The sequence below is a fragment of the Siniperca chuatsi genome, linkage group LG5 (assembly GCF_020085105.1).
Source record: "Siniperca chuatsi isolate FFG_IHB_CAS linkage group LG5, ASM2008510v1, whole genome shotgun sequence".
Lineage (NCBI taxonomy): Eukaryota > Metazoa > Chordata > Actinopteri > Centrarchiformes > Sinipercidae > Siniperca > Siniperca chuatsi.
The window spans coordinates 11,073,675-11,097,646 of record NC_058046.1 but is presented as its reverse complement, the minus strand read 5'-3'; the positions used below and the strand labels follow the sequence as shown (position 1 = coordinate 11,097,646).

At 41.3% G+C, this 23,972-nt stretch overlaps 5 protein-coding genes across 6 annotated transcripts; 1 reads left to right on the top strand and 4 right to left on the bottom strand.

The window, feature by feature from the left end:
- Nucleotides 1-235: 235 nt before the first annotated feature.
- On the bottom strand, nucleotides 236-2,954 carry si:ch211-170d8.2 (uncharacterized protein LOC571755 homolog). Its single transcript, XM_044197056.1, has 3 exons — nucleotides 2,067-2,954; nucleotides 957-1,101; nucleotides 236-815 (listed from the first exon to the last, which is right to left on the bottom strand). Exons 1-3 carry the CDS (start codon nucleotides 2,491-2,493, stop codon nucleotides 470-472), a joined length of 918 nt encoding a protein of 305 aa, XP_044052991.1. The 5' UTR covers nucleotides 2,494-2,954; the 3' UTR covers nucleotides 236-469.
- A 156-nt stretch (nucleotides 2,955-3,110) lies between these two features.
- Nucleotides 3,111-9,293, bottom strand: hps4 (HPS4 biogenesis of lysosomal organelles complex 3 subunit 2). Of its 2 annotated transcripts, XR_006378088.1 has the most exons (13): nucleotides 8,916-9,293; nucleotides 8,460-8,550; nucleotides 8,223-8,366; nucleotides 8,042-8,149; nucleotides 7,656-7,772; nucleotides 7,059-7,153; nucleotides 6,883-6,961; nucleotides 6,097-6,221; nucleotides 5,306-5,984; nucleotides 4,903-5,029; nucleotides 4,747-4,766; nucleotides 4,443-4,554; nucleotides 4,112-4,148 (listed from the first exon to the last, which is right to left on the bottom strand). XR_006378088.1 is itself a non-coding variant. In XM_044197055.1 (12 exons), exons 1-12 carry the CDS (start codon nucleotides 8,945-8,947, stop codon nucleotides 3,977-3,979), a joined length of 1,881 nt encoding a protein of 626 aa, XP_044052990.1. In that variant the 5' UTR covers nucleotides 8,948-9,290; the 3' UTR covers nucleotides 3,111-3,976. The 2 variants fall into 2 exon arrangements, 1 of the variants encoding a protein (XP_044052990.1); XM_044197055.1 differs by lacking the exon at nucleotides 4,747-4,766 and having other exon boundaries at nucleotides 3,111-4,148; nucleotides 8,916-9,290.
- Nucleotides 9,294-11,885: 2,592 nt separating this feature from the next.
- LOC122876035 lies at nucleotides 11,886-15,211 on the bottom strand. Its single transcript, XM_044195865.1, has 7 exons — nucleotides 14,514-15,211; nucleotides 14,227-14,401; nucleotides 14,016-14,086; nucleotides 13,760-13,933; nucleotides 13,587-13,684; nucleotides 13,449-13,514; nucleotides 11,886-13,363 (listed from the first exon to the last, which is right to left on the bottom strand). Exons 1-7 carry the CDS (start codon nucleotides 14,527-14,529, stop codon nucleotides 13,220-13,222), a joined length of 744 nt encoding a protein of 247 aa, XP_044051800.1. The 5' UTR covers nucleotides 14,530-15,211; the 3' UTR covers nucleotides 11,886-13,219.
- Nucleotides 15,212-15,803: 592 nt separating this feature from the next.
- LOC122876037 (cytochrome c oxidase subunit 6A, mitochondrial) lies at nucleotides 15,804-18,120 on the bottom strand. Its single transcript, XM_044195868.1, has 3 exons — nucleotides 17,963-18,120; nucleotides 16,230-16,372; nucleotides 15,804-16,112 (listed from the first exon to the last, which is right to left on the bottom strand). The coding sequence occupies exons 1-3, from the start codon at nucleotides 18,063-18,065 to the stop codon at nucleotides 16,023-16,025; spliced, it is 336 nt and encodes a 111-aa protein (XP_044051803.1). The 5' UTR covers nucleotides 18,066-18,120; the 3' UTR covers nucleotides 15,804-16,022.
- A 659-nt stretch (nucleotides 18,121-18,779) lies between these two features.
- Nucleotides 18,780-21,124, top strand: asgrl1 (asialoglycoprotein receptor-like 1). The gene is made up of 9 exons (XM_044195864.1): nucleotides 18,780-18,795; nucleotides 18,951-19,020; nucleotides 19,535-19,615; nucleotides 19,702-19,785; nucleotides 19,889-19,975; nucleotides 20,068-20,118; nucleotides 20,215-20,354; nucleotides 20,546-20,661; nucleotides 20,785-21,124. Exons 2-9 carry the CDS (start codon nucleotides 18,972-18,974, stop codon nucleotides 20,936-20,938), a joined length of 762 nt encoding a protein of 253 aa, XP_044051799.1. The 5' UTR covers nucleotides 18,780-18,795; nucleotides 18,951-18,971; the 3' UTR covers nucleotides 20,939-21,124.
- Nucleotides 21,125-23,972: the final 2,848 nt, after the last annotated feature.

Sequence of the window (23,972 nt, the reverse complement as noted above, 5' to 3'; positions counted from 1 at the left end):
TTCCTGACAAATTCATAGAGTAGTCAGTCGCAGTTCAGCAGCGTCACAGCACATGTACAAGCCCTTTGTTTGTCCAGGTGGTTTTTTTTTCCCCACCAGCTGTGAAAACTTCTTTAAATAGAAGCACATATATAAAAGGTGTTGGTACCAGAATATCCAAAAGAGGAGCACAGCTGAATAAAGTCGACTGAACCGCAGCCACTGAAATAAATGGCAAAACGCTTGCGTCATGAGCCATTGTTAGATTGAGCTTTAATAACCAAAGAATGACTCCATAAAGTTACAGTATATCATATTTGCTATTTACATATGTATATATATTTTTACAAAAAAAAACTGATAAATTAATAGTTTTGACATTGAAGTGCATCATTTCCTTGTAAGCTTTGAGACGACTGTCTCTTCAGTTAGAAAAGAGTGAGTCAAGAGATTAAATGTTTCCGTGCAGAAGTCCAGTCTCAGTTTGACTTCATCTGTAGTACAGAGCCATGAAAGGTGTGTGTGAGAGGTGAACACCGCCAGTTCCACAGGACACTCCTGATCCAGCCTGACTGCATCCCAGGACCAAGCCCAGCTCCAGAACAGGCAGCGTGTTAGCGACCCCATCCCCCCACACATCACCATCAGTGTCCTGCAGAGCTCCTGAAGTGGGCTTTTCTCTTGGTGGATCCCCCCTGGAAGAAAACACCACCCGCCGCATGTTGACCAAGCTGGGACCCCCTCCGGCACCACCCGCTACCTCCTGCAGACTCTGGAAAAGGAACAGCAGATCCACTCTCAGCTCCATCGTGTTGCCCCGTGACCACAAACTGTACCTAAAGGAAGCGAGAGACAACAGGATTACAACCAGGCCTGAGACTCCCAGAGGCCATCAGTCTAGAGTGACCGAAATTAAGAATTTGTGTAAAACACTAAATTAATCAAAGTACAGAACATATTGAGAGAAGAGTTTTTACCTTGTAGGAAGGTCACGCTTTGCCATAGAAGAAAGCACAGGATGGACATCCAGATGTTGTGGGTTGGAAAGTTGGAGGTGAAGCTCGGCTCTCATCACTGTCAATGATAAAATCTCCCTGGTGAGGAGAAACTCCACGTCTGTATCTGAGGAGGAGGAGGAGAGGCAGTCAAGAGTCTGTCAGAGTCACAGTACAGTTTCAGATGGAGAATTTCATGTCACAGAGCAGCACATACACTCATGTCAGGCTCCAGTTTGATAAATCCCATGGATTAGAGTAGGATCTCCACCACAGAGGTGATGTTTTCACTCCTAATACCTTGTTAATCTGGCAGCAGGATATCTCAACTATTCTTGGAGGGGACATTAAGCCAGCAAAGACTCATTTGTATGCAGATACCATGGTTCTCAATACAGCTGCATTAATCAAGTCATTAATGTCCGCCCAACTGCTTCTGCATTCACTTCCACAGCTTGTGACAGTCCTGCACAGTGTCACTCTTTCAACGCCATATATGTTTGCATATGGCTGCTTAAGGCTGTTTATAATGCATCTTTTTCCTGCTAAAAGATGCATTCATTCATTCCTATATTGAATGAATGTAAATGCTTTTAATGAGCAAGGCTAATCATTCCCTCTGACTTACATTATTACCTTTTAATTCCCATGCAGCGTTTTATGCTGTAGATATCTTGATTTCAAATCGAATGAGTGTGTTTCATGGTCGAGAAATAAATTCAAAGTAATGTAAAGTAATAGCAATGATGTGTTTTGATGCAGTTGGAGAATTTATCACCACTGTTAGGGGTTTGGCTCTCAAAGCCCTCCTGATGGTTGGGGTCTACAGTCCACATGTGGAGACACCAGGCCTGTGGTCACAATAACTACTTTTATATGTTGCATTGAGCTACATTTAGTGGAATTAACCACATGGAAAATAAACCTAAACATCTTCAGTTTTTCTGACTGAGCTCAGCAGCCAATTGGGGACACATGTGTGTCTCCTTGCCTCACCATGCCTAACCCAACACAACCAACATTTCAATTCTATAGTAGAAGAAAGTTTATTATGACAACGCATGTGTTTTAGCCGGATCTAGTTTGTCTTACCTCCTCTCAAGCGACCTTGAATTCCTTTTACGCTTCTGCAGTTCAGTCCCTCCTGACAGCAGTGGTAAACCCGTCGGACAAAGCTGAAAAGAGATTTTCCTGGGAACACCAGGCCCTGGGAGGCTCCCGGGGAAAAGGGCCTAACGCGGAGCTGCAACAGTGTTGCATTATCCTCAGGAGCTTGCTGTGTGTTTTCCAGCCAAGGCGCCGCCAGCTCTGCGCACCGCTCCCGGTTCGTCTCCGCGATCCCGCGCCTCCACCGTCTCAACGCGTCCATGCGTAAAGTTGGTCCGGAGGAGTCATCTGCAGTTTTCGGCGACTGTGACAGAAATCCCAGCGTGTCTACTGCGCGACTAAATACTCCAATGTCACTTGTCAATATCGAGAGAAGAAATAGAACAATCCATTTGCAGTGCCAGGAGGCCATTGTGATTCTTCCAATTCCTGGGTTTTGGATCTTCACTGAGTTATAACAGGCAGCTTCTCTGTTGTGCCAACTCGCACAAACTCGCCGGATGGAGAGTTTGGTCTGCCTGCTATATACCCCACTGACAATGGGGACATCTTACCACTTAGAATTTGAATCATGACCCTCCTCACAGTCCCTGCCCCTCTTTTTGTTCGTGCCCTTAACCACCAATTTGCCCCCCACTGCTTTCTTTTAATGCGCCTGCATAATGAGGCGCCCCAAAGAGCGCCGACCCCATCCATTCAAATTCAGCTACTTAGCTAATGACTCTAATGACTCCATATTTGGATCATCAGGGACGATCTTACTTACAACACATACAGCACAGAAACATTCGGACAGAACATGAGAAATAGCATTTTATGAGCACGTCTTTGGCTTTTCAAATAGACTTGCGCGCTTCCTTCTTCAGGCCAGTTGTAACCATTTTGAGATGAGGCGTTAAGTCTGAGGTGGAGAACAATTGGGCCAGTCTGCAGGGTCACATGCAGGCCGCCGATGGCCCTAATAAGGCCATGTAGCCCCTGTGGTTTTAAACAAGCTTTTACAAAAGTATCTCACACAAGACTCAACACTGTGAGGATCATGTATTCATTTAATTTCCACTAATAATGCACTGCAGTATACCACAGTGCATCTCTTCTCAGCAAGCTTCAGAATACATACATTATTTTAACAAATGACACTTTCAAGGGGGGGGGGGGGATGTGGATCTAATAGCTGAATAGTTAAATAACACTTTTTTTGTTACCAAAGAGTCGATTTGAAATAAATAGACATTTTTTATCAAAACTATTTTGGGTTATTTTAGACATTTGTGTAATAAGCCAATACAGTTTTGCAGTATGTGCAGCAAGGAAAAGCTTGCGTCTGCACAAATGCATTAAGTAGTATAACGATTTAATCTTGCTTTAGTCTAAATTTCCTATTACATAAATAAATACAAGTAAGAGGAATTATTCCATTCATGGGGATTTGACTGAACAGAAAATATCAGTAAAGTGAAAAGGTTTCAAAATGAGTGCAATGTGCAAACAGGAGCTTAATGCAGCAAAATTGTGGATACAAAAGGTAACAGAAATGAAATGTGGACAAACTGTATTCAAACAAACATTGAAACAACTGAAACTATGACTAAAACCTCATTGTAAACGAAACCTTTACCAACCATCTTCTCTGTCACAGCAAATTCATAGTTATGATACAAATTTAAAAAATACTAAGTTCTGCTAGTGAATATGAGTGTCATAAGGCTTCACAGCACAGAATATGCTAATATCATACAATCTGTTGTAGGAACAAGTAAACAAGCTACGAAACAGAAGAAGCTTTAAATCATATTCTCACATTTTCTCTGTTGATTTTAAAGGTTACTCACAGGACAGTTTTTAACAAAATACTCCTTTTGAACATCGAGAGGAGATGTCAGGATGTTGTCCTGTCAGAGCAGGTTAACCCCGTGTTTCAGTAGTCTGTGTCGGGCCTTGCTGGGCAGCGAGAAAGCACTGTCTTGGTGGTTAGGGATGCCCGAGTTCCTCAGTGATCCCCCTTGCTGCTGGAAGTAAGTCTCCTGGGCCACACTGCTGCTTCCATACACAGCAGCACCAGCACTCCTGCAGTGAAAGTGTCCCACGCATTTACATTTCAAGCATGCAGAGTGATGACATGCAACAGGAAAGAGCAACGTGACACAAAAAAGAAATAAAACAATAGAACAATTTTCCAGTAAATGTGAGTTGTTGGGAGTGTGATCTACGCGAGAAGAGGAAGAACATTTAGGGATTGGTGGGATGTGACGATGGACACGATTAACTGACAGATCCAACCCCCACCCCCGACTTCTACTTGAGGAGCCATGAAAGGTACGAGAAACCCCCCAACCACCGACGCGTCACTGCCATACTGACCTGATAATAGCCTCCTGCAGAGTTCCAGTGTTACAGAAATGCGAGTGAAGAAGTGATGTGGCTCTCACAAAGGGACGCTCTGGGGCTCCCCCTGGTCGACCAGACAGGTTGGCTGCAGAGACACACAATAACAAGAGACTCAGTACCACAGTGGCACATTAACCTGGACAGGCATGCCTGCTGCACAAAGGAATGCTGATCACAGTGTTACTAATTAGCCGTTAGCTCATGCAAAGACAAATATAAACAACCAAACCCCCCAGTCCCCAGGTAGAGATGGTGGGGCAGAAGAGCTTATACTCACCCTAGAAGAAAAGTTAAAACCTGGAAAAGACAGAATTATCAGAAATGTAAAAAAAAAAAAAAAAAAGACAGATGCAGAGCGAGTGAAGATAAACACAAACAGAGTCCAAGAGTGAACGAAGAGAGGAGATACTTGAGAGTGTTATGGGAGCCTCACTTGTCAGCGTGCTCTGAATGCAGTCAAAATGGGCAAAGATGTAGGTTCCTGGAGCGCCCGGGGCCACTGGGGAGATGGTCCTCAAATGGGCCTCCAGTCCATTGAGTGACGCCAGGCTGCTGTGATACTGGATACAAACCATAAAGGAAGAGCTACACATTATATATATATATATATATATATATATATATATATATATATATATATATATATATATATATATATATATATATATAAAATAAATAATGGAATGTATTACATCAGCTGTGTCATGAAGCATCTTTTTGTTCCACTCGCCAACAGAAACTAAAGGTGCCGTTTTGTGCTCACAAACTTTCAATATCATAATGTGACAAAAATCAGAGCAATCCCAGTTTTTAACTGGGTTGCTGTTGTTTCTCACCACTTCCTCTATAGAAGCTGTGTCACTCAAGAAGTGAGGCTCCACCAGCAGAGCCAGCACCAAGCCTTTAACCCGGTGCAGGTACAGCGTCATGGGAATCAGCGGACTCTCCTCTGGGCTGTCCAAAGCACCAGAGCAAGGAGGAGAATCTTGAATCTCTGCCTTGCGGCCTTGAGCACTCCCACGGCCACCTCTGCTGGCCTCTTCCAAAACCTTATCGTCATGTGATTCTTCATTCGCAGACTCAGCCCCTCTGAAGTCAAACACTGTCCCACACGCCGTGTCTCCACCTCCTCCAACTCCATTTAGACGTGAGTTTTCTTCAAACGCTGAACTGTCTCTGTCGTTATGTATCTGGCTGCCTCCACCTCCGTTGCTGTGAAAACTGTGATAATACGACTCCTCCAGCGCCTCCTCCTCAGCTCCATGGGAGTGTTTTCCATTTGGGACAGGAGGCTTGGGCGACTGTGGTGGGGGGTTGAGTGGATCAGCAGTGCTCTGTGATGGAAATGGGCTAAACACGGAGTTGTCTGACAAGTGAGGGCTGAAGAACAACTTCTGGGGCGACTGGGAGCAACCAGGATCAGATGGCTCTGACTCAGTGGAGGGCGTGTCAGATAACGTTCTTGACAGGCGGGCCTTCGTTGGGGTAGTGTCTTTGTATGGAGTAGAATGGGAACTGGAGGGTAGAAAAGAGTTGGAGACATTCTCTGAAAATGTTACACAAACATCCTGATTTAAGGAGCTTGTGTAAGTCAAAGACAGTACAAGTCAGTGAGGGAAGACGCTACCTGAAATCTTTGTCGACAGGGTAGGATTGCACGTACTGAAGTTCAGACATGGTCAGGAACACAGTAGTGGAGCTGACAACAGTGCCAAATGGGCTGGAGGTACTCTGTCCACTGGGCCTCTGGGCCTAAATCAAAATTGAAACACTGGCTTAAGACTTTTTCTGTTAAAGGAATAGTTCGATCTTTTGGCAAAAGCGCTTATTGGCTTTCTTGCCGAGAGTTAGATGAGAAGATCAATACCACTCTCATGTCGTGCCGGTTAGCTTAGCCTAGCTAGCCTGGTCCAAAGATAACAAAATTCACCTAGCATTAGCTCTGAAGATATAGTAATGTAACCCCCACAAAATAGTTGTTTGTGTGCAGATTAAACAAACAAGATATAACGTGCCAATTAGTGAGCTTTAGAAGGGCTGGTGGCCTAGCTGTTTCCCCCTGTTTCCAGTCTTTATGCTAAGCTAAGCTAACCGGCCTCTGGCTCTAGCTTCATATTTAAAGTATAGAAATGTGAGCGGTATCAATCTTCTCAGCTACCTCAAGGCAAGAAAGCGAATAAGCTTATTTCCCAAATGTCAAACTATTTTAGTAAAGCTACATTAAAATGTAGCACTTATGTAGTCCAAATTACTGGTTGCCACTATGTGGCCTTTTAAAAAGGGTCCCAGGCTAGTTCTCAGCAAAATAAAAGTTTTATTATTCCAATTAGTTCAATTAAAGTGAGTACAAAAGATTGTAAAGGTGTTTGGGGGTTCTTGGTGAGAAAAGCTTTAGGCCAGCATTTGGTCCTACCATCATCTTGGTGTAGGTTTCACTCTCATGAACCATCACCTTCATTGTGAGCTCTGGAGACATCTGTGTGCTTACAACTCTGTGGAGAAAAGGCAGAAAAGTCAGATTTTAAAACCTGTTATTTACAAAAGCTATGACAGCACTGGCAGGTGGATATTGTCAAAATGTCAGCTCACCTTCCTCTGAAAAGAATACAGCCTGCTAACACTAGAGGGCAGCGCTGACAGGCCTGAAGAATGAGGGCAGCTTTGAGTAAGAGAAGTGGGTCAATCTGAGGGCAAGAATTAAAATTGTTACCTTTCAGGTCATGTAAAAGCACATTAACTGAAAGGCGATAAATATAAAATGTATAATGCAATAACTGTATCAGTTAAATTTTTACATCAAGACACTTTTGCAAATGTTGTGTCATCTACTGTGTCATGTGATGGACTTGGCATCTCTGGTATGTGTTTTGTAAAAGCTACAAAATTGCATCAATGATGGGATTTTACCTTGTAATTTAACCTTACAAGTGGCTAACAGGCCAGAAATATCCAGGATTTACTGGCATTTGGTTGGCAGCTTGTGCAAATTGACATGTATTCTCTATGTACAATAAATATGTAGAAATTTGCCTCTTGAGTGTTTGTCAAGACATACTGAGCACTTACACAATACCACAGGACATTGTGACAGTCATATCCTGTCTGAACAGGAACAATGTCTGATGTGCAGCATTAGAAAAGCCACTGCAGATTTAATGTAGAACTGTGACCACATTTTGTACGTACATTAGTTGAGTCAATGGTCCTTAAGCAGCTGAAGATGTGATGAAGCTCTGAGGATCCTGATTGCAGGTGTGAGAGGTACTGCGCCCATCGAGCAGCCAAAGTTTCCTGACTGTTAAGCTACAGCGCAAAACAAAGTTTCAATTACTATATGCAACTTTTGTAAAATACACAATTTTGAATGAACTCAACCTAAATGAAAACAAACTAAACCAAATGACCTGCTGGTCTGATACTGAATTATTGCCTAGTTTCTCTTTTTGATGTAACTTTTACTCTTAGCTTTTGTAGATTGCTCTTCTACAACTTGATGCAACTGTGGGACAAACCAGACTTTAAAAAAACAAGACTATTATGGCATAAGACTACTAGACAACTGAGGACTGCACCTGGTAGCTCTTTCGGACAGAGCCGTTGTAGAAACAAAAGAGGTTTATTAGCTGATCCAGGAGTTCACAGACACTGACGGTGGGGACTTCCACTGAGCAGCCAAGAGCCTGGGAGACAAAATAACTATTAGTCAAAAACATGTTGAAAAGTTGCAGCTGGATCACCTGTGTGCTCACTCACCCAAAAGAAGTCATCTCTCATGCGGATGGCAAACTTGTTGCGGTGCAGCCTCAGTATGCGCACAGGAGAAAAGGAAAGTTCAGAGACACAGCGGCCCACGCCAGCAAGCTGGCCACAGAGCAGCTCCTGCCTATCTAAAGGGGTCTGAGAGACATACACACATATAATATAGTATGAAACACACAAACAAGCATTATGGAATACAACCAAACTTGTCACAATTTCTGAAAGTCGAACCTCTTCAGGGTAGAAGTAGCAGATCCCCTCTCTTGTACGGTCACCCTCTCCTTGGACCTTGGATCCATCATACAGGAAGAAATAAGTACACCTGCAAAATCAATACACAGAACATGTGTCTAAATTCTTCATTTAATGGCTAAAAAGCAAACACAGCTGTTGTTGTCGTAGGCTTCAGAGCAGGGTTTGGTTTCCCTGGATGTAGACTGGAGGATTAATACTACATGCTGTTGTTTTATTCCTTCAGTTCATTCATATGCTTGATAAGAAAAGCCACATGCCAAACATGTATTAAAGTGGCTGTTGTGATGCTCCAGCAGCTCATTTGGTCTGATTTCACCAACCACAGGACAACAGTGAGCAGAGCGAATGAATGTCCATCACGCAGACTGTAGCTTGTTTCCGCAGTAAAACTGGAAGCAGACTGAACCAGGACTGGGTCTCAGCTGATCTTACCTTCTTAAGTCTGGCGGCATAAGCTCAGCCATCAGCGACACGCAGCCCAGAAAAAGCTAAACGTCCCTCAGTCATCAGTTATCTTGTATCCATGAATTTCCAACCCAACAGGCTGCAGGTGAACTCTTGACAAAAAGCAGAACTGAATATTTTAGCTGCAACTCCGAGTTACCAAATCTTCCGAGACACCGCAGACTCAGATCAGCTGTTTGGTACAGCTAACAATAAGATGCATTAGACTACATATCACAGCGCGACAGCTTCTTTTCTGTTCGCCACTAAAACGAGTCAGTTTTACGGAGGACTAGTGCCACTTGAGGAATGCAGGTCAGTCACACGCAGTGAAGTCATGTGAATGTATGGCAAGCCGACAGGGACAAACTAGTTCGCCATTCAGAAACAATCAACAAGTGGTGGAGGAAATATTTACATATTTTACTTGAAGTAAAAGTCGCGCTACCTCTGTGTTAAAAAGTCCATTACACGTAAAAGCTCCTGCATTCATAATTTAACTGAAATGTAATTTAACTGAAATGTAGCCTAAGTGGTGTCACAGTGTTACATTGTATTATTACTGATGCATCACTGTGTATGCAGCATTTTAATGTAGCAGCTGGTCAAGTGAAGCTAATATCAACTACTTTACTTTTGGGTATCTCAATCTGGAGTAATGGATCACATTTCATGCTATGATTCTGTTTTCTATGTAAAATATTGATCTTCAAAGTAGGCTGCAGTTGTCAGACAAATGTAGTAAAAAGCACAATATTTGTCTCTAAAATGTTGTGGAGTAGAAGTGTGGCATAATGGAACAAGTAGCCGACAGTGCTTGAGTATATGTACTGTTACTTTCCACCTCTGATAATAACACAGCGGCTTTCAAAAGGACCACACAGGTCCAGGGTAGTTGGAGTACCCTGTTATCTTCACACTTGCAGTATAACTACACTTACTGTGAACAATGACATTCACAGCAGAAGGTTGAATACACTTTCATGTACATTCACTGAGAGCTTTTAGTGCTCAAATGTCACTGATTCTTATTTCTTGTAAAAAAAAAAAGTCAGACTTTCTTTATTTTCTTTGTCATGATTTCACAACAATGAAGTAATATCACATACCAGTTTAATTAGTGATGTGGGAAAACGTCACTTCAATGAGTAGAAGAATAAACTCGATGAGCCTCAGTTGTTCATAGTTTATTACAACACAAATCTGATTTCAGAGAAGTTCTTGGTACAGCATGTACACATGGACACAGTCAGATACCAAAAGCTTGAAGTAGCATTACATTCGCTCAGCTTTATACAGTCTTCTTTTCCTTTCGGCTGTTCCCTTTCGGGGGTCGCCACAGCGAATCATGTGCCTCCATCTAACCCTGTCCTCTGCATCCTCTTCACTCACACCAATTAACTTCATGTCCTCTCTCACTACTTCCATAAATCTCCTCTTTGGTCTTCCTCTAGACCTCCTGCCTGGCAGCTCCAACCTCAGCATCCTTCTACCAATATATTCACAGTCTCTCCTCTGAACATGTCCAAACCACCTCAATCTGGCCTCTCTGACTTTATCTCCAAAACATCTAACATGAGCTGTCCCTCTGATGTACTCATTCCTGATCCTGTCCGTCCTCGTCACTCCCAAAGAGAACCTCAACATCTTAAGCTCTGCTACCTCCAGCTCTGCCTCTTGTCTTTTCTTCAGTGCCACTGTCTCTAAGCTGTACAACATCGAGACAGTGGCACTGAAGAAAAGACAAGCTCAGCTTTATACAGTATATGTCCTAATTATCTTGTGGGAAGGCCACCCACTGTCTGCTACAAGAACATGACAACAAGAATGATTTTAGTCTGTGGCCAAATATGTGATATGACTTCAGAAAGCTCTTCTGAACCATTTTAAAATGCATGTCACTCTTCAGCCTGTTGTGGGCTTCTGCTTCAACTGCAGGAGGAACAATTATCATTCACAGTGGTATGCTGAAGGTTAGATTCAAAAGAATAAAATAATAAGAATACATATTGAATCAGAAGGGGATGAGTGTGCCTTGGAGGGAATTGGCTCCCTATTTCTCTGCTGACCTGAAAGGTGGGATTGTACGGACGGCAATTAAAGAAATCACCAGTTTGAATTGTTTTTTTTTTATTACATTATTTAAAACTATTTAAAAAAAGAAAGGATACACAGACAGCCCTTCAATTTTCAGGGGATGTCACATGCTTACACCGACAACATATTGCGCCCTTAATGAGCAAGAGACTGCATAAAAAATGAATCTTTGCAGTACATTTCTCTTTGAAGCAGTGATGAATCCTTTTTTCAGTGCTCGATTGAGGGTGGCTTCAGACGTCGACCGTGAACGCGCGCAGCTCCGTCAGCCAATGGCTGGATTCAAGCTCGATCAAAGTGGAATCAGCTGCTCAGGAGAGAGATTTGCGCATATGTCGCATCTATTCTGAAGTCAGGATTCAACTGTAGGCCTATACCCCAGATCGACTCGTAATCGTAGGAGGAAAAAAATGTTCTCCCAATAAGTCGCTAACCAGTCCGCCATTTTGACTTTGCCCAAAGCTCCGTGCATGAGTCGCTGGATGATGTCCAGACCCCCTGACAGAAACCTGCTGCTGCCAGCGGAGACTTTGGACGCGCAAACCGAGAAGTGGACACTCTGGGGTTCACTTCATGTTCAGGATTTCTCAATGCAGCTGTCTTTCTAGAATAACACCTGGAACATATTTTCTAATACACTAATCTTACTAGAAATAACAGCATAGTATGATGAACGTTATGATAAGATTCTGCTTCACAAAGCAATTTAGTCAGACTTGCCATGGGGTATTCTTAAAATCCACCCAAACTCATGTTTAACCAGCATCATCATTACTAATAGGTTTTTTAATATCATGTAGGCCTACTAGTGTTGTGGACTGTATGTCCCCATGATCTTAAGCGCTTTCTGGACCACATAGCAGATATTCAACAACTGAAAAATGTTTTATTGTTTCCATGAGCCTTGAGATACATTATCTTGTTTTACATTTCACAAACTATTCAGTACTGTGTCTGGGCCATACAAAAATAGAAACAATAATGACAAAAATGCACAAATAGAAGCAATACCAAATTGCTTTCAAACATGACAAAAGTCTGGTTTTGATTAATCCAAAAGAGATGATGACGGTAAAATGATTTAAAACAGTGTTTTTTACAACTTCCTTTGCAGACAAATGGAACAGAAAGAGAGTATGTGGCAGTTGAAAACATAAAAAACTTGATAATTAAAATGAATACAATTAAAAATTAATATAAACCAATTACATTTTCTCTTGCCATTTAAATAGAGACATAATTATAGGAAGACATAAATGTACAAGTAGCCTTAGAGCAATAATTCCTTCTTTAATGCAAAGAATAACGTAGCCTGTGCTGCTGGTGGCAGAAATCAGTTTCAGTGTTTTTGCTTCACATTACCTGTGATTCCACATCTTATTACAAATGTTTCAGCAAAGTGATGTGGGGTTGGCCACATTGTGTCCATATCATACAGACAAGGCAATCAAAAAGTGGTCTTGACTGGCAAAGTAAGTTACCTGACCTCAATCCAGCTGAGCATGTGTTTCACTTGCTGAAGACCAGACTTCATGAAAAAAGCCTCTAAAATAAGCAAGAAATGAAGATGGCAGCAGTGCATGCATCTGCAGGTATTAAGTGTCTGCTGATGTCCATCAGTCACAGACCTAAGCCTGTCAATGACTGCAAAGTATTTGCAACCAAATGTGAAATATATTGACATTCTTTGTTAACTTGTCCAGTTATTGTCTCCTAAAAATGTGGGAATATGTATAAAAAAGCAACAGTTCCAACACTCATCTGATGTGGATATAAGTGCCCTCAAATTAAAGGCATTAACTCGTGTGATAATGTAATCCTCCTTGGCCACACGGGTTACGCAGCAGCTCCACGGGGGCTCCACATACAGTACAAGCCCCTCTTCACGACCCTCCTACTCTGATCCCTCACTGGGCCTCAAGCCAGCTTTGGGATAACTCTTGGCGAGACAATGACGGAACTCAAATGACCTTTGGGCAACTAAAGGGAAGACTCCAATACTGTCTCAGTCTTCAGAATCAGAATCAGAAATACTTTATTGATCCCCAAGGGGAAACTCTGGGACTTGAGGATTGCACTATAGTGTGTGTACAGTTGCATGTGTAGAGTTGCACAGTGCAATACTGCAACAATGAGAAATTGTTTTAACATATTATAATAGTAACATAAAAACGTTGGCTTTTTTTTTTACATTGTCACATCAGCTGCTTATCAAGTAATAATATTTCTTTCTCCAACTTCCTCATTTTAAGTGCTCTGAATGCCATCTGCTGCTCACGGTTCTCTATCTCCTTTTTGAGGTAGCAGCAGTAAAGGGCTCGTATGTCTTCTGTCTGCCTCTGCAAAAGAAATTAAACAACACATGCTCACATTGTTCTCATTCTTCGTCATTACCATAGCCCGCTACTGACACATAAACCTCACCTCTGCACTTCTGCCACCGGTTGTAGCACATGTTGAGTTGGCCCTCTCTTGGAAGCTGTGCACATCCTACCAAAAATAACCATTAATTAGTATTCAAAGATAAATGCCACAACAATACATGTTGCATGAAGCACTTACCCCTTCAAAATGAGTGTCACTGACGTCGGTCTCGTCACTGCTCAAGCTCTCCGGTTCAGTCTTTGTTACAGGCAGGAGGAGGACGGGATGGCCTGAGACTGTAGGAGTGGGGCATTGAATTGGATTACGGGAAATTCCTGAAGGGGTTTCAGTCAAAGATTAAGTACACCTACCACTAATAAAAGAGCTGTCAGATCCAGTCAGGGGCTCAATACAGGCACCCCCGGGGAGGACCTCCACTCTCAGCCTGTTGTCTTTGTGCTGCAGCACATCCTCCTCTGCAGAGGTCAGCGAAGGGGTTGCTGACCCCCCCTCATTCCTCATCACCTCGACCCTTCTTCTTTTTGCTGTATAAGGAGAGATTTGAGAGGTAAAACACTGCCTGGACATTATATTGCTGACAATATAGACTTGCAATAACATGGCTACCTGTTTGCACTATATTTTTATGCTTGACTTTCACTTGCTGCCACGTCCTTTTGTAGCCGCTGTCCGATACCCTGGGAAGTCATGACAAATAATACAGTTTTTATGTGTCAGTTATGGGGACATTATTGGAAAGTTCAAGTCCAAATATTAGAGTGACTACTATTTTAAATTAAGTTCAATTAGCAGCACTTATGTGAATACATCTTCTTACGCATTTATTTTATCAGCAATTCTCTGCCAGGCTTCCTCTCTCAGTTTAGAGGCGCTGGTAGTGTTGGACTTGGCTGTCAAGATCTCTCTCTCTTCTTCATACAACTTCAAAATGAGTTCCTGCTCTTTAGAGCTGAAAAAATGTGCCCTCTCGTGTTTTTTCATCATCAGGAAATCTAGAAAAACAAAAAAAAGGAACTGTAAATGTGAATGTATGAGTCAAAAACTTTACAACAACAGAAAATAGTTTTTTGTTATGCTATGAGAACTTGAACAAGGTCTCCTCACCTCTGTCTGTGTTCATGGATTGTGATCCGGGTTTCGGTGTGCGATTGACCTCCCCTTTATAGCGGAGCGGGCGCGCGCAGTTATCCGAGATGTTTCAATGCAAGATTTAGTAATCAAATCGTAACCCACGGTCGTGAGACGGAATAACCCCGAGATTAATAGATGCGACAGATAGTTACGGCACGCGTCATATTATAAATGACTGTCTCACCGACGGAATCGGGGGAAAGATAACCGGTGTATGAAGCTGGATATCAGCGAGCTTTGTTAACCCAGGATTTTCTAATTCGGTTTAAGGCGCGTTCACGTGAAAGAGGTGGAGTCTGAAACAAAGAGCGAATCACGTGTAACAGGTCTAGAGCATCATACCAGATAATATTAACCATTGTTCCACATGGGACATTTCTTGCAGATGCAGTAATAATCATACAATAATATTCTGTGGAATAACTGACAAGGACACAACTCAATGGGACATTTGAATAGAACTGAGCCATCGTTAATGTTATTAGTTTCCTAGGCATAATGTCTGCTGTGAAAAAGGCCCATTAGGCTTAAACTGTGTTCTTCCCTTATAAAGAATGTTTTGTATAATGATCAGCAAAATGTAAATCTTTGGGATTATTTGCCTCAGTTGAATTCACTATATTTTCAATATAACATTTAGCCTCTTTATTTTCAGACGCTGACCTCTACATTCATACACAAAGAGCTGGTATGTGATTTTCAACTCAATTTTGAAAAAGCACATGAATTTAAAGGCTGGGAATTATGTAAAATCAATGTAATCCATTAACTTAATGAAATGAGGTGTAATTTGGCCCACCCTGACAGGTGAATGACAGATGTCAATCAGTCTGTACTACAGTGCTGAAAAAAGGCCATATTAGGCATAAGTGAAATCGCCTGTGTGGGTGAACCAAGGGTCTGCAGGGCCAATAAATTAAATGGAAAGGGAGATTGCTTACACTAGTGCATAGGCCATTTTCATAGCAGACATTATGACTTGTCATAGTAGGAAAGCACAGGTGTTACTGATGACATTAACAATGCCTCCATTGTTTTAATTGTCCCAGTAAGCCATGACATGAAGGTGACAGTGAGCCAGCATGCATAATATCAGGACCCTGAAACTGAAGCAGCTAATTGGAATTCAGCCATCATTTATTTATTTATTATTTACACCTTTGCTTTTACTGCTGTGACCTGTCACAACAGTCAATAAAATACTTTTTTGAAGGTGAAAAACTACATCACATCAACACGTAGAAGGAAGAAAGAAAACATGAATGGAGGTAATAATAGTTACTTTATTTATGTTAATTCAGTTTAAGCAGACATTTTGTTTAATGGTCCAGAGCAAAGGAACAGTTGGTTCGGGTGCCCGCATGCATGTTGAGAGCACAGAGGTAAACAACAAAAATGAAGAGTAAACTGTGAAAGGAAGTGTGGTCCAGTAACAAATGCTGAGGGAGGACTGGTCCCTGTTATGAGGTCTGGAGAGAGGGTTTACTCATCGTGACCCTCGTAGCCATCAGGAAGGGCATTCACATGAGAGTTGTGGAAGAGAGTTTTGGTGCCATCACCCCAAGGGAAACGCTGTAAGAATAAAAAAAATAATAATAAAATTAGACAACACATAATTAAGTCAAAACATTGATAAAAGTGGGATGGTCATTTTGGAATGTGAATTATTTAAGTCGCATAAAGTAAGACCTTGCTGCGAATGCGAAGGTGGGTGTAAGGGACAAACTCTGGCTGTTCGTGGCTATGATTCTGCTCTTTCAAGAACATGTTCAACATGCACACGGCAACACCAGGTAGGGCAACCACAAAAGTGAGGATCTTCCATGTCTTGGCTGGAAGAGAAAGACAATAATGATTAGTTTAACAAATAAAGCAATTATGAATCCAACCACATTAAGATTGTTGAGAATAAAAGTGCTCTTTAGACATAAGACACCCCCTTGGGACAGAAGAAATTTAAGTTTCTTTACATTGTTTTGAATCTGCACCCATCAAGTTTGACATTAGGAAATGTTAGACAATATAAATGTTAGTTAGGAGGCCTTATGCTATTACCCAGAGTGTGCTCTTTACCATAACTAAAATGTGGAATGTCACCAGCTTACATCACTGGAAGCTAATATTCATACAAATACACAGAAAACAAAGCTTGGAATGACCCACATAATTTAAAGCAGATTTATAAACCCTGAGATGGCTTTTAAAAAGGACTGACTGTCAACATGATGCAAATGGTATTGTGGTGGAGAGATTCCAGATTCAATCTCTCGCCTCCCAGTTAAGGCTGGTCGAAACCGTCAATATTTCAAACAAAAGCAGTGCAATTTCCACTATCATTATCTGCAAAAGACACCGATTACATGCGTGATGCAAAATGTTTTCACTGTATAAAAAGTCATAATCTTATTACAGGTTCATCATCAGTTCCAAAAAATAATTTACATCAAAATACACAACAGTGGGGAGTTTAATTTATATTGCAGTTTTATTACTTTTAGATTAAATGAATGTGCATCTTGGTGATCATGTAGGTCAGGGACATGATTCAGCCATGGGGCAGTAAACTGCATACACACAGCTGAACAAGCCGATCAAGACTTTGTACCCAGTTTACCGCAACACCTTAAAGACCTCTATAAAAAAAAATTTAAAAAAAGAAAAAAAAAAAAAAAAAAAAAGGTCCAACTTAAGTCATACTTTGCCACTGTAGCATACTGTTAACTTAAGTCACATCCAACTCCAAGCTTTGATTCTTTTACTCAGTAAAACATTTACTCAAAAACACCCTCTTCAATTAATTCCTACTGGGTTTTCCTCTCCATCTCATTTATCTCAAAAGAGAATAGAAAAACAAAACAAAAAAAACATACACTAATATGTAAAACCTTATTTTACTTTTCTCTTAACATTATATTTATTTTGCCCGTGATACTGCTATTTATTTTAGCCTTGCTCATGTTACTTTAAATTTACTTTCTTCCCCCTTCTCTGAAGTATATGCCCTTCTCTTATGCCTGACATCTTTCAATCAGATAAAATAAGGGAGAAACAAATACCAGAGATATCGTTTGGAATTTCCATTGACCTGATGTGACCTGATGTTGTTCTTTAGCTTGCAGGACGTATTGATCTTGACACTGCTCCATTTTTAATCCATGTAAATAAACTAAAGTAAATTTAAACTACACTTAGACGTTATGAGTGACTGTGTAATTGCTCTAATGAGGTGACACGCTGAAATGAAAAGCTGATGTTTTGGGCAGCTTCTTCTACATGCTCTCCGCTCAAGGATGTCAAGCTACTGCTAATGCTAAAATAGCTAACGCTGGTTCAGCAAGGTCACTGCCAAAACGTAACAAGTTGTCGTAAAAATAAATTACATTAAACATAACCACTGGGTTAAAATGAGGTGCTACAATTACCTGACTGCTCGCCGTGTCCGGCAGCAGCAGCAGAAAGCTGACGCCGGCTCTGGGTCAAAGAAGACCTTAGCAACACTTGAGAGAGCCGTCCGAGAGCCGCCATTTTCCTTTCTGAGAGACACAGAGACCGGAAGGAATATGTACAGATGAGAGCAGGCATACGTCACTTCCCTGTCTTCAGAACGACCACGCCCCCTTTAGGGTGAACACATGCGCTGTAAAAGTGCCAGCGCCAGACTGAAAAAAACTAAGTGAAAGACACTGATGCAAAGGTATTTAACTTGTTTTACCATTGCAATCCCAGTATTAATACAGTGATATGCAGGGAATAAGAGGTGTCCTGGATTTGAGATATGGGGGTCAGGTCCCACTCAAGGGGTCGCGAGATGAATCTAAGTGGTCACAAGATAATTACCAGTGTAGAAAATAAGAAAAAACTACATTTTGCCAAACAAAATCATGTTGATTTTTCAGACATTTCTCTAATGTCGCCTTTTTCGTCTAGTTAGTACATCTTCAGGTTTCTAACACTGATCCAAAGAAAACAGTCTGTGAAGGGAAAATCACTCTTTGAATAAAATGTGCATACCTCATAGAGGAGAGATTGCAAGAAGACACTACTTTGTAATAAGAGCTCACAAGCAAAACAGAGTTGTATCGATTGCGAACCACTGTTCTAAGGTATGGAGTAGACTGTTTTCACTCACAGACAAACATAGTGGTAATTTAAATTTACAATGATAATGAAAAGGAGATTAATTTGTGTAATGTGTGTGCCGCAATTGTTATATCACCTACACTTTCTCAGCCTTTTGCCCTGTAATTGCTGTCAGGTAAACATCTCACACATCACAGAGAACGGAACAACCTCTTAATTCCTGTGTCTAATTATGGGACAGCAGATAATGATAGATAATAACTGGATAATTGTAGGCACATTAAAAAAACATTTTCTGTAAGTGTAATTCAGAAGTGTTTCTCTTTAAAGGGGAGGACTTTCTGTGATCTCATGGTCAGAGTCCAACCAGAGAAATTCAGAGATATTCTGGTTGATGACGGTAAGTGATAAATGTTCACTTAGTTGGCAGAGTATGTTTGTTCTTGAAATTCCTTTGTAATCATTCGTTTCAACATTTATAGAAATGTTTAGAAATGGGCATTAATCACTGTCATGTACAAATGACACCATGAATTATATACTGAGTAGTCTAGAAATAAATTCTGCTAAATATCAGAATTTAAATTTAGTAATGCATTTAGTAAAATTAGCTGCATATATTTGAAAATGCTTGTATATTATAAAGTATATAACGGCAGAATTCTCTTTTATTTATCGAGCCGTTAATAATTAACATATTTGGCTTGAAAAGAAACAAGGGAGATTTAGTTGACCTCTTATTTGTCATTGCACACTGAGAATCTCAAAATGGCTACGGACTGAATACTTTTATTCTCAACTATAAGCTTGTCTTTTCCAAATTACAAATGACAGCAGTATAGTTAGAACTATTAGCTTTTGCTAACTTTGTTTGCTAAAACATGCCTTTACCAAAAGAATCTGATCTCTTTCAGTTATGGAGTCTCAGTATCACCAGTTTGGGTCGCCTGAAAACAGCTCAGGCCATGGAGAGCACAAAATGACCAGAACAACAGGTAAAACAGGCACATGTCATTTGATTTAGATTAAATAATTTAAGATGTCACCTTAAACTATGAAAAATGTCTGTCAATGTTTATAGGTTTGAAGGGTATGGTGGCTTATGTCCTCTACGGAGTCCTGGTGGTGCTGCTGCTAATCCTGCTGATGGTCACTGGGATAAGATGTACGACTTTAAACACTCCAGTGAAGCTGATTCATTAATACAGTTTTCATGTAGCTAATTCACATTCTTTGTCTTATCATATAACACTTTTTTTATCTCAAAGTCTCCCAGTTAAACAAGGGAATCACTGATGTCAAACTTCACCTTGAGAGAATCAGCAAGGGAGGAACAACATCAGCGTCCACTTCAGGTCAGGAAATGGTTTTCAGGTCTGCATATAATGACGCAGCCGTACAATTTCTATGCAACTTTAATTTATTTTTGTGACTTTCCAAACTAAAGGTGCAACAACTGTGCATGATGTCTACCTACAGCCAATTGTCCCAGTTAGAGGTAAACACTGAATACTTTAATATCAATAAAATCAGAATTCTATGTTTTTTCCCCCAATCAGACTCTCTTGACTTGTCTTCATCTTCATCACACCAGGAACATGTAGGGAAGGATGGGTGTCTTTCCAGAGAAGCTGCTACCTGCTATCCACCACCACCGTTACCTGGGGCAAAGCAGAGGAGCAGTGCCAAACACACGGAGGACACCTGGTGGTTCTGAATAATGTGGAGGAACTGGTGAGGTTTAAGTTTACACCAGTTTGGTTCCATATATTTTAAGTTTAGCTGTCCATTTGCTACAGTGAGGCTCCAGTGTACGAACAGGGCTCTGATAAGGAGCACACATATCAGAGCATAACATTTCTCAGAATTAACAAAGGCTTAAAAATAACCTGTTGCTTTTTTTTTTCTTTTTTTTTCATTTCTAGGACTACATTTCAAAAATAGTTGAAATCAATTACAACTATTGGATTGGACTTGTCGAGCGAGAACACGAGGGACACTGGAGCTGGGTGGACGGAACTGACTTCAAATCAACCCCAACGTGAGAGAAACATGAAGCTATAAAAAAAATGTCCAAGAGCACAAACAAATGGTTGTGGGTGCGATATGTTACACTATATATAATAAATCACTTGTTCCTCCTCTTTCCCCTGTTTGTGTTCAGTTTCTGGGATGAAGATCAGCCTGACAACTGGGACTACAGAGAGAACGGAGAGGACTGTGGGCAGCTTCATTCTTCTGAAAGACGCAAACGCAAGCTGTGGAATGACGCAGACTGTCACCTGACATACCAGTACATCTGTGAAACCAGGGCATGAGAGACAGTGGACCTTTCTGAGCTGCTGAACCCTCACTAACATGACAAGCCTGACATGTTGAACATGAATGGGTCAAATTAAAACTGATGGAAATGATGTTTTTGATTATATAGTTATGAGTGTCACAAAAAGGGCTAAACAATATTGATCTTTTATTGATTTGTAATAAAGACACACTCTTCAGTGTTGGCGGTGTGTTTCTTCTTTCTCCGGTCACTGGAAAGGTGGCCGTTTCCTTCATTATAATCTGCGTTGGCGAAACACATGGCTGCCTTCCTGTCACGCTCACAGATGAAGTTCTCATAGTCATCTGAATGACAGAAGAGAGCAGCAGCAGAGTGAGGGAGAAGGGGAGGGAACAGGAGGAAAAAACAGGGATGAGACAACACAATTTGTTATCCACATAGTAATTTAAGATATGATATGATTTTCTAACATTCCAGTTAGAAAATCTGCAACTTCATGTTATGTAATTACTGAAAACTCAGTTGTGTGTGATAATTGTTCAAAGTTGCAGTGTTTGGAAGTGTCGTTCCTGGCCTCGTTGCAGCTGTAGCTGTATACTTCAGTGTACGGGTTGTCCAAGAAGCACCAGCGTTCATCGTGCTGCATGGCATCACTGCAGCACTGGTCGTGGACCTGACATCATCTACAACATACACAAAGCATAAAGAGGTCATTACAGCGCCTTCCATATATCATGAACAAAATCACCTACTGCTGAGGTGTAATTTCATCATTTCTTCAGTTTTAGGAGATTTTAAATTTAAGTAGAGCTGCAACTAATGATTATTTACATTACAGGTTAATTTGCTGATTCATTTTTCAATTAATCGTTTAGTCTACAAAATGTCAAAGAATACAGAAAAATGTCCATCACAATTTCCCAGAGTCCAAGGTGACCTCTTAAAAATGTCTTTGTTTGTCCGAACAACTGTCCAAAACCCAAAGATATTCAGTTTACTATCATAGAAGAAAACCAGCAAATATTCACACTTAAGAAGCTAGAACCAGTGAATTTCTGGCCTTTTTGCTTAAAAAATGACTTTTTGGTGATTGATAAATTGACTATTTTTTCAGCTCTAATGGTCAATTAATCCAAATCAAAAAATATAAGAACATAGTGGTACCAGAGCTACTTTCTGCTGAAGAAATACTCCCTATGCAAACTTCACAACTTGTTTCAGCACAAACAAAATTCCATTCACCTCCATTGTCTTGGAGTCACCGCAGGAGTCTCAGAGGCAGATATTTCACAACCTCTGCACATAAAACGGAAACTATCTGTATGCAACGACACCACTGGAGGTAGGTCAGAAAAAAAAATGAAATTGTGATTTGGGTGAACTGACCTTTTAAGTTGGATTGCACTTTGGAAGAGAGGACTTGCGGACAAGAAGAAACAGCACATGCAACATTAACAGACACCACAAATGTATATACCTTCAGCAGTGTTATCTGTCGAGCTCATCAACAGGTTGCCCACAGTAGCAGCCATAGTCAGTGTAGTCCAGCACTGGCCAGCTGTCAGGTACAGAGGATCATCGCCCTGAACTGCCACAGAGCTCGCTAACCCAACACTATGAGACACAATGAGACATCTCAGACAAAGCTACATCACATCTCAAAAACGGCCTTACATCACATGAAATTAACAATGTCCCTGATGCTGATCAATCAGACATGCATAATTCTCAAAGTTATCCTGGAAATGGGAGGCTTTCTAGAAAAAGAAGTGATTTAAAATTCAATAAAATAGAAATGCCAGACTTGTGAGTACTCAAGGCTTGGAGGCTGAGGAACAGGATGAGCAGGGCGTGAGTCAGATGCATCTTGCAGGTGAAGGTGTGGAGTGTAAAGCTAAAGGCTTACAGTATCTCACAGAAGTGAGTACACCCCTCACATTTTTGTAAATATTTTATTTTATCTTTTCATGTGACAACACTGATGAAATGACATTTTGCTACAATGTAAAGTAGTGAGTGTACAGCTTGTATAACAGTGTAAATTTGCTGTCCCCTCAAAATAACTCAGCATACAGCCATTAATGTCTAAACCGCTGGCCACAAAAGTGAGTACACCCCTAAGTGAAAATGTTCAAATTGGGCCAATTAGCCATTTTCTCTCCCCGGTGTCATGTGACTCGTTAGTGTTACAAGGTCTCAGGTGTGAATGGGGAGCAGGTGTGTTAAATTTGGTGTTATCGCTCTCACTCTCTCATACTGGTCACTGGAAGTTCAACATGGTACCTCATGGCAAAGAACTCTCTGAGGATCTGAAAAAAAGAATTGTTGCTCTACATAAACATGGAGTAGGCTATAAGAATATTGCCAAGACCCTGAAACTGAGCTGCAGCACGGTGGCCAAGACCATACTGCGATTTAACAGGGCAGGTTCCACTCAGAACAGGCCTCGCCATGGTCGAGCAAAGAAGTTAAGTACATGTGCTCAGCGTCAAATCCAGAGGTTGTGCTTGGGAAATAGATGTATGAGTGCTGTCAGCATTGTGCAGAGGTTAAAGGGGTTGGGGGTCAGCCTGTCAGTGCTCAGACCATACGCCGCACACTGCATCAAATTGGTCTGCATGGCTGTCGTCCCAGAAGGAAGCCTCTTCTAAAGATAATGCACAAGAAAGCCCGCAAACAGTTTTGCTGAAGACAAGCAGACTAAAGACATGGATTACTGGAACCATGTCCTGTGGTCTGATGATACCAAGATAAACTTATTTGGTTCAGATGTTGTCAAGCGTGAGTGGCGGAAACCAGGTGAGGAGTACAAAGACAAGTGTGTCTTGCCTACAGTCAAGCATGGTGGTGGGAGTGTCATGGTCTGGGGCTGCATGAGTGCTGCCGGCACTGGGGAGCTACAGTTCATTGAGGGAACCATGAATGCCAATGTGTACTGTAACATACTGAAGCAGAGCATGATCCCCTCCCTTCGGAGACTGGGCCACAGGGCAGTATTCCAACATGATAACGACCCCAAACACACCTCCAAGACGACTAGTGCCTTGCTAAAGAAGCTGAGGGTAAAG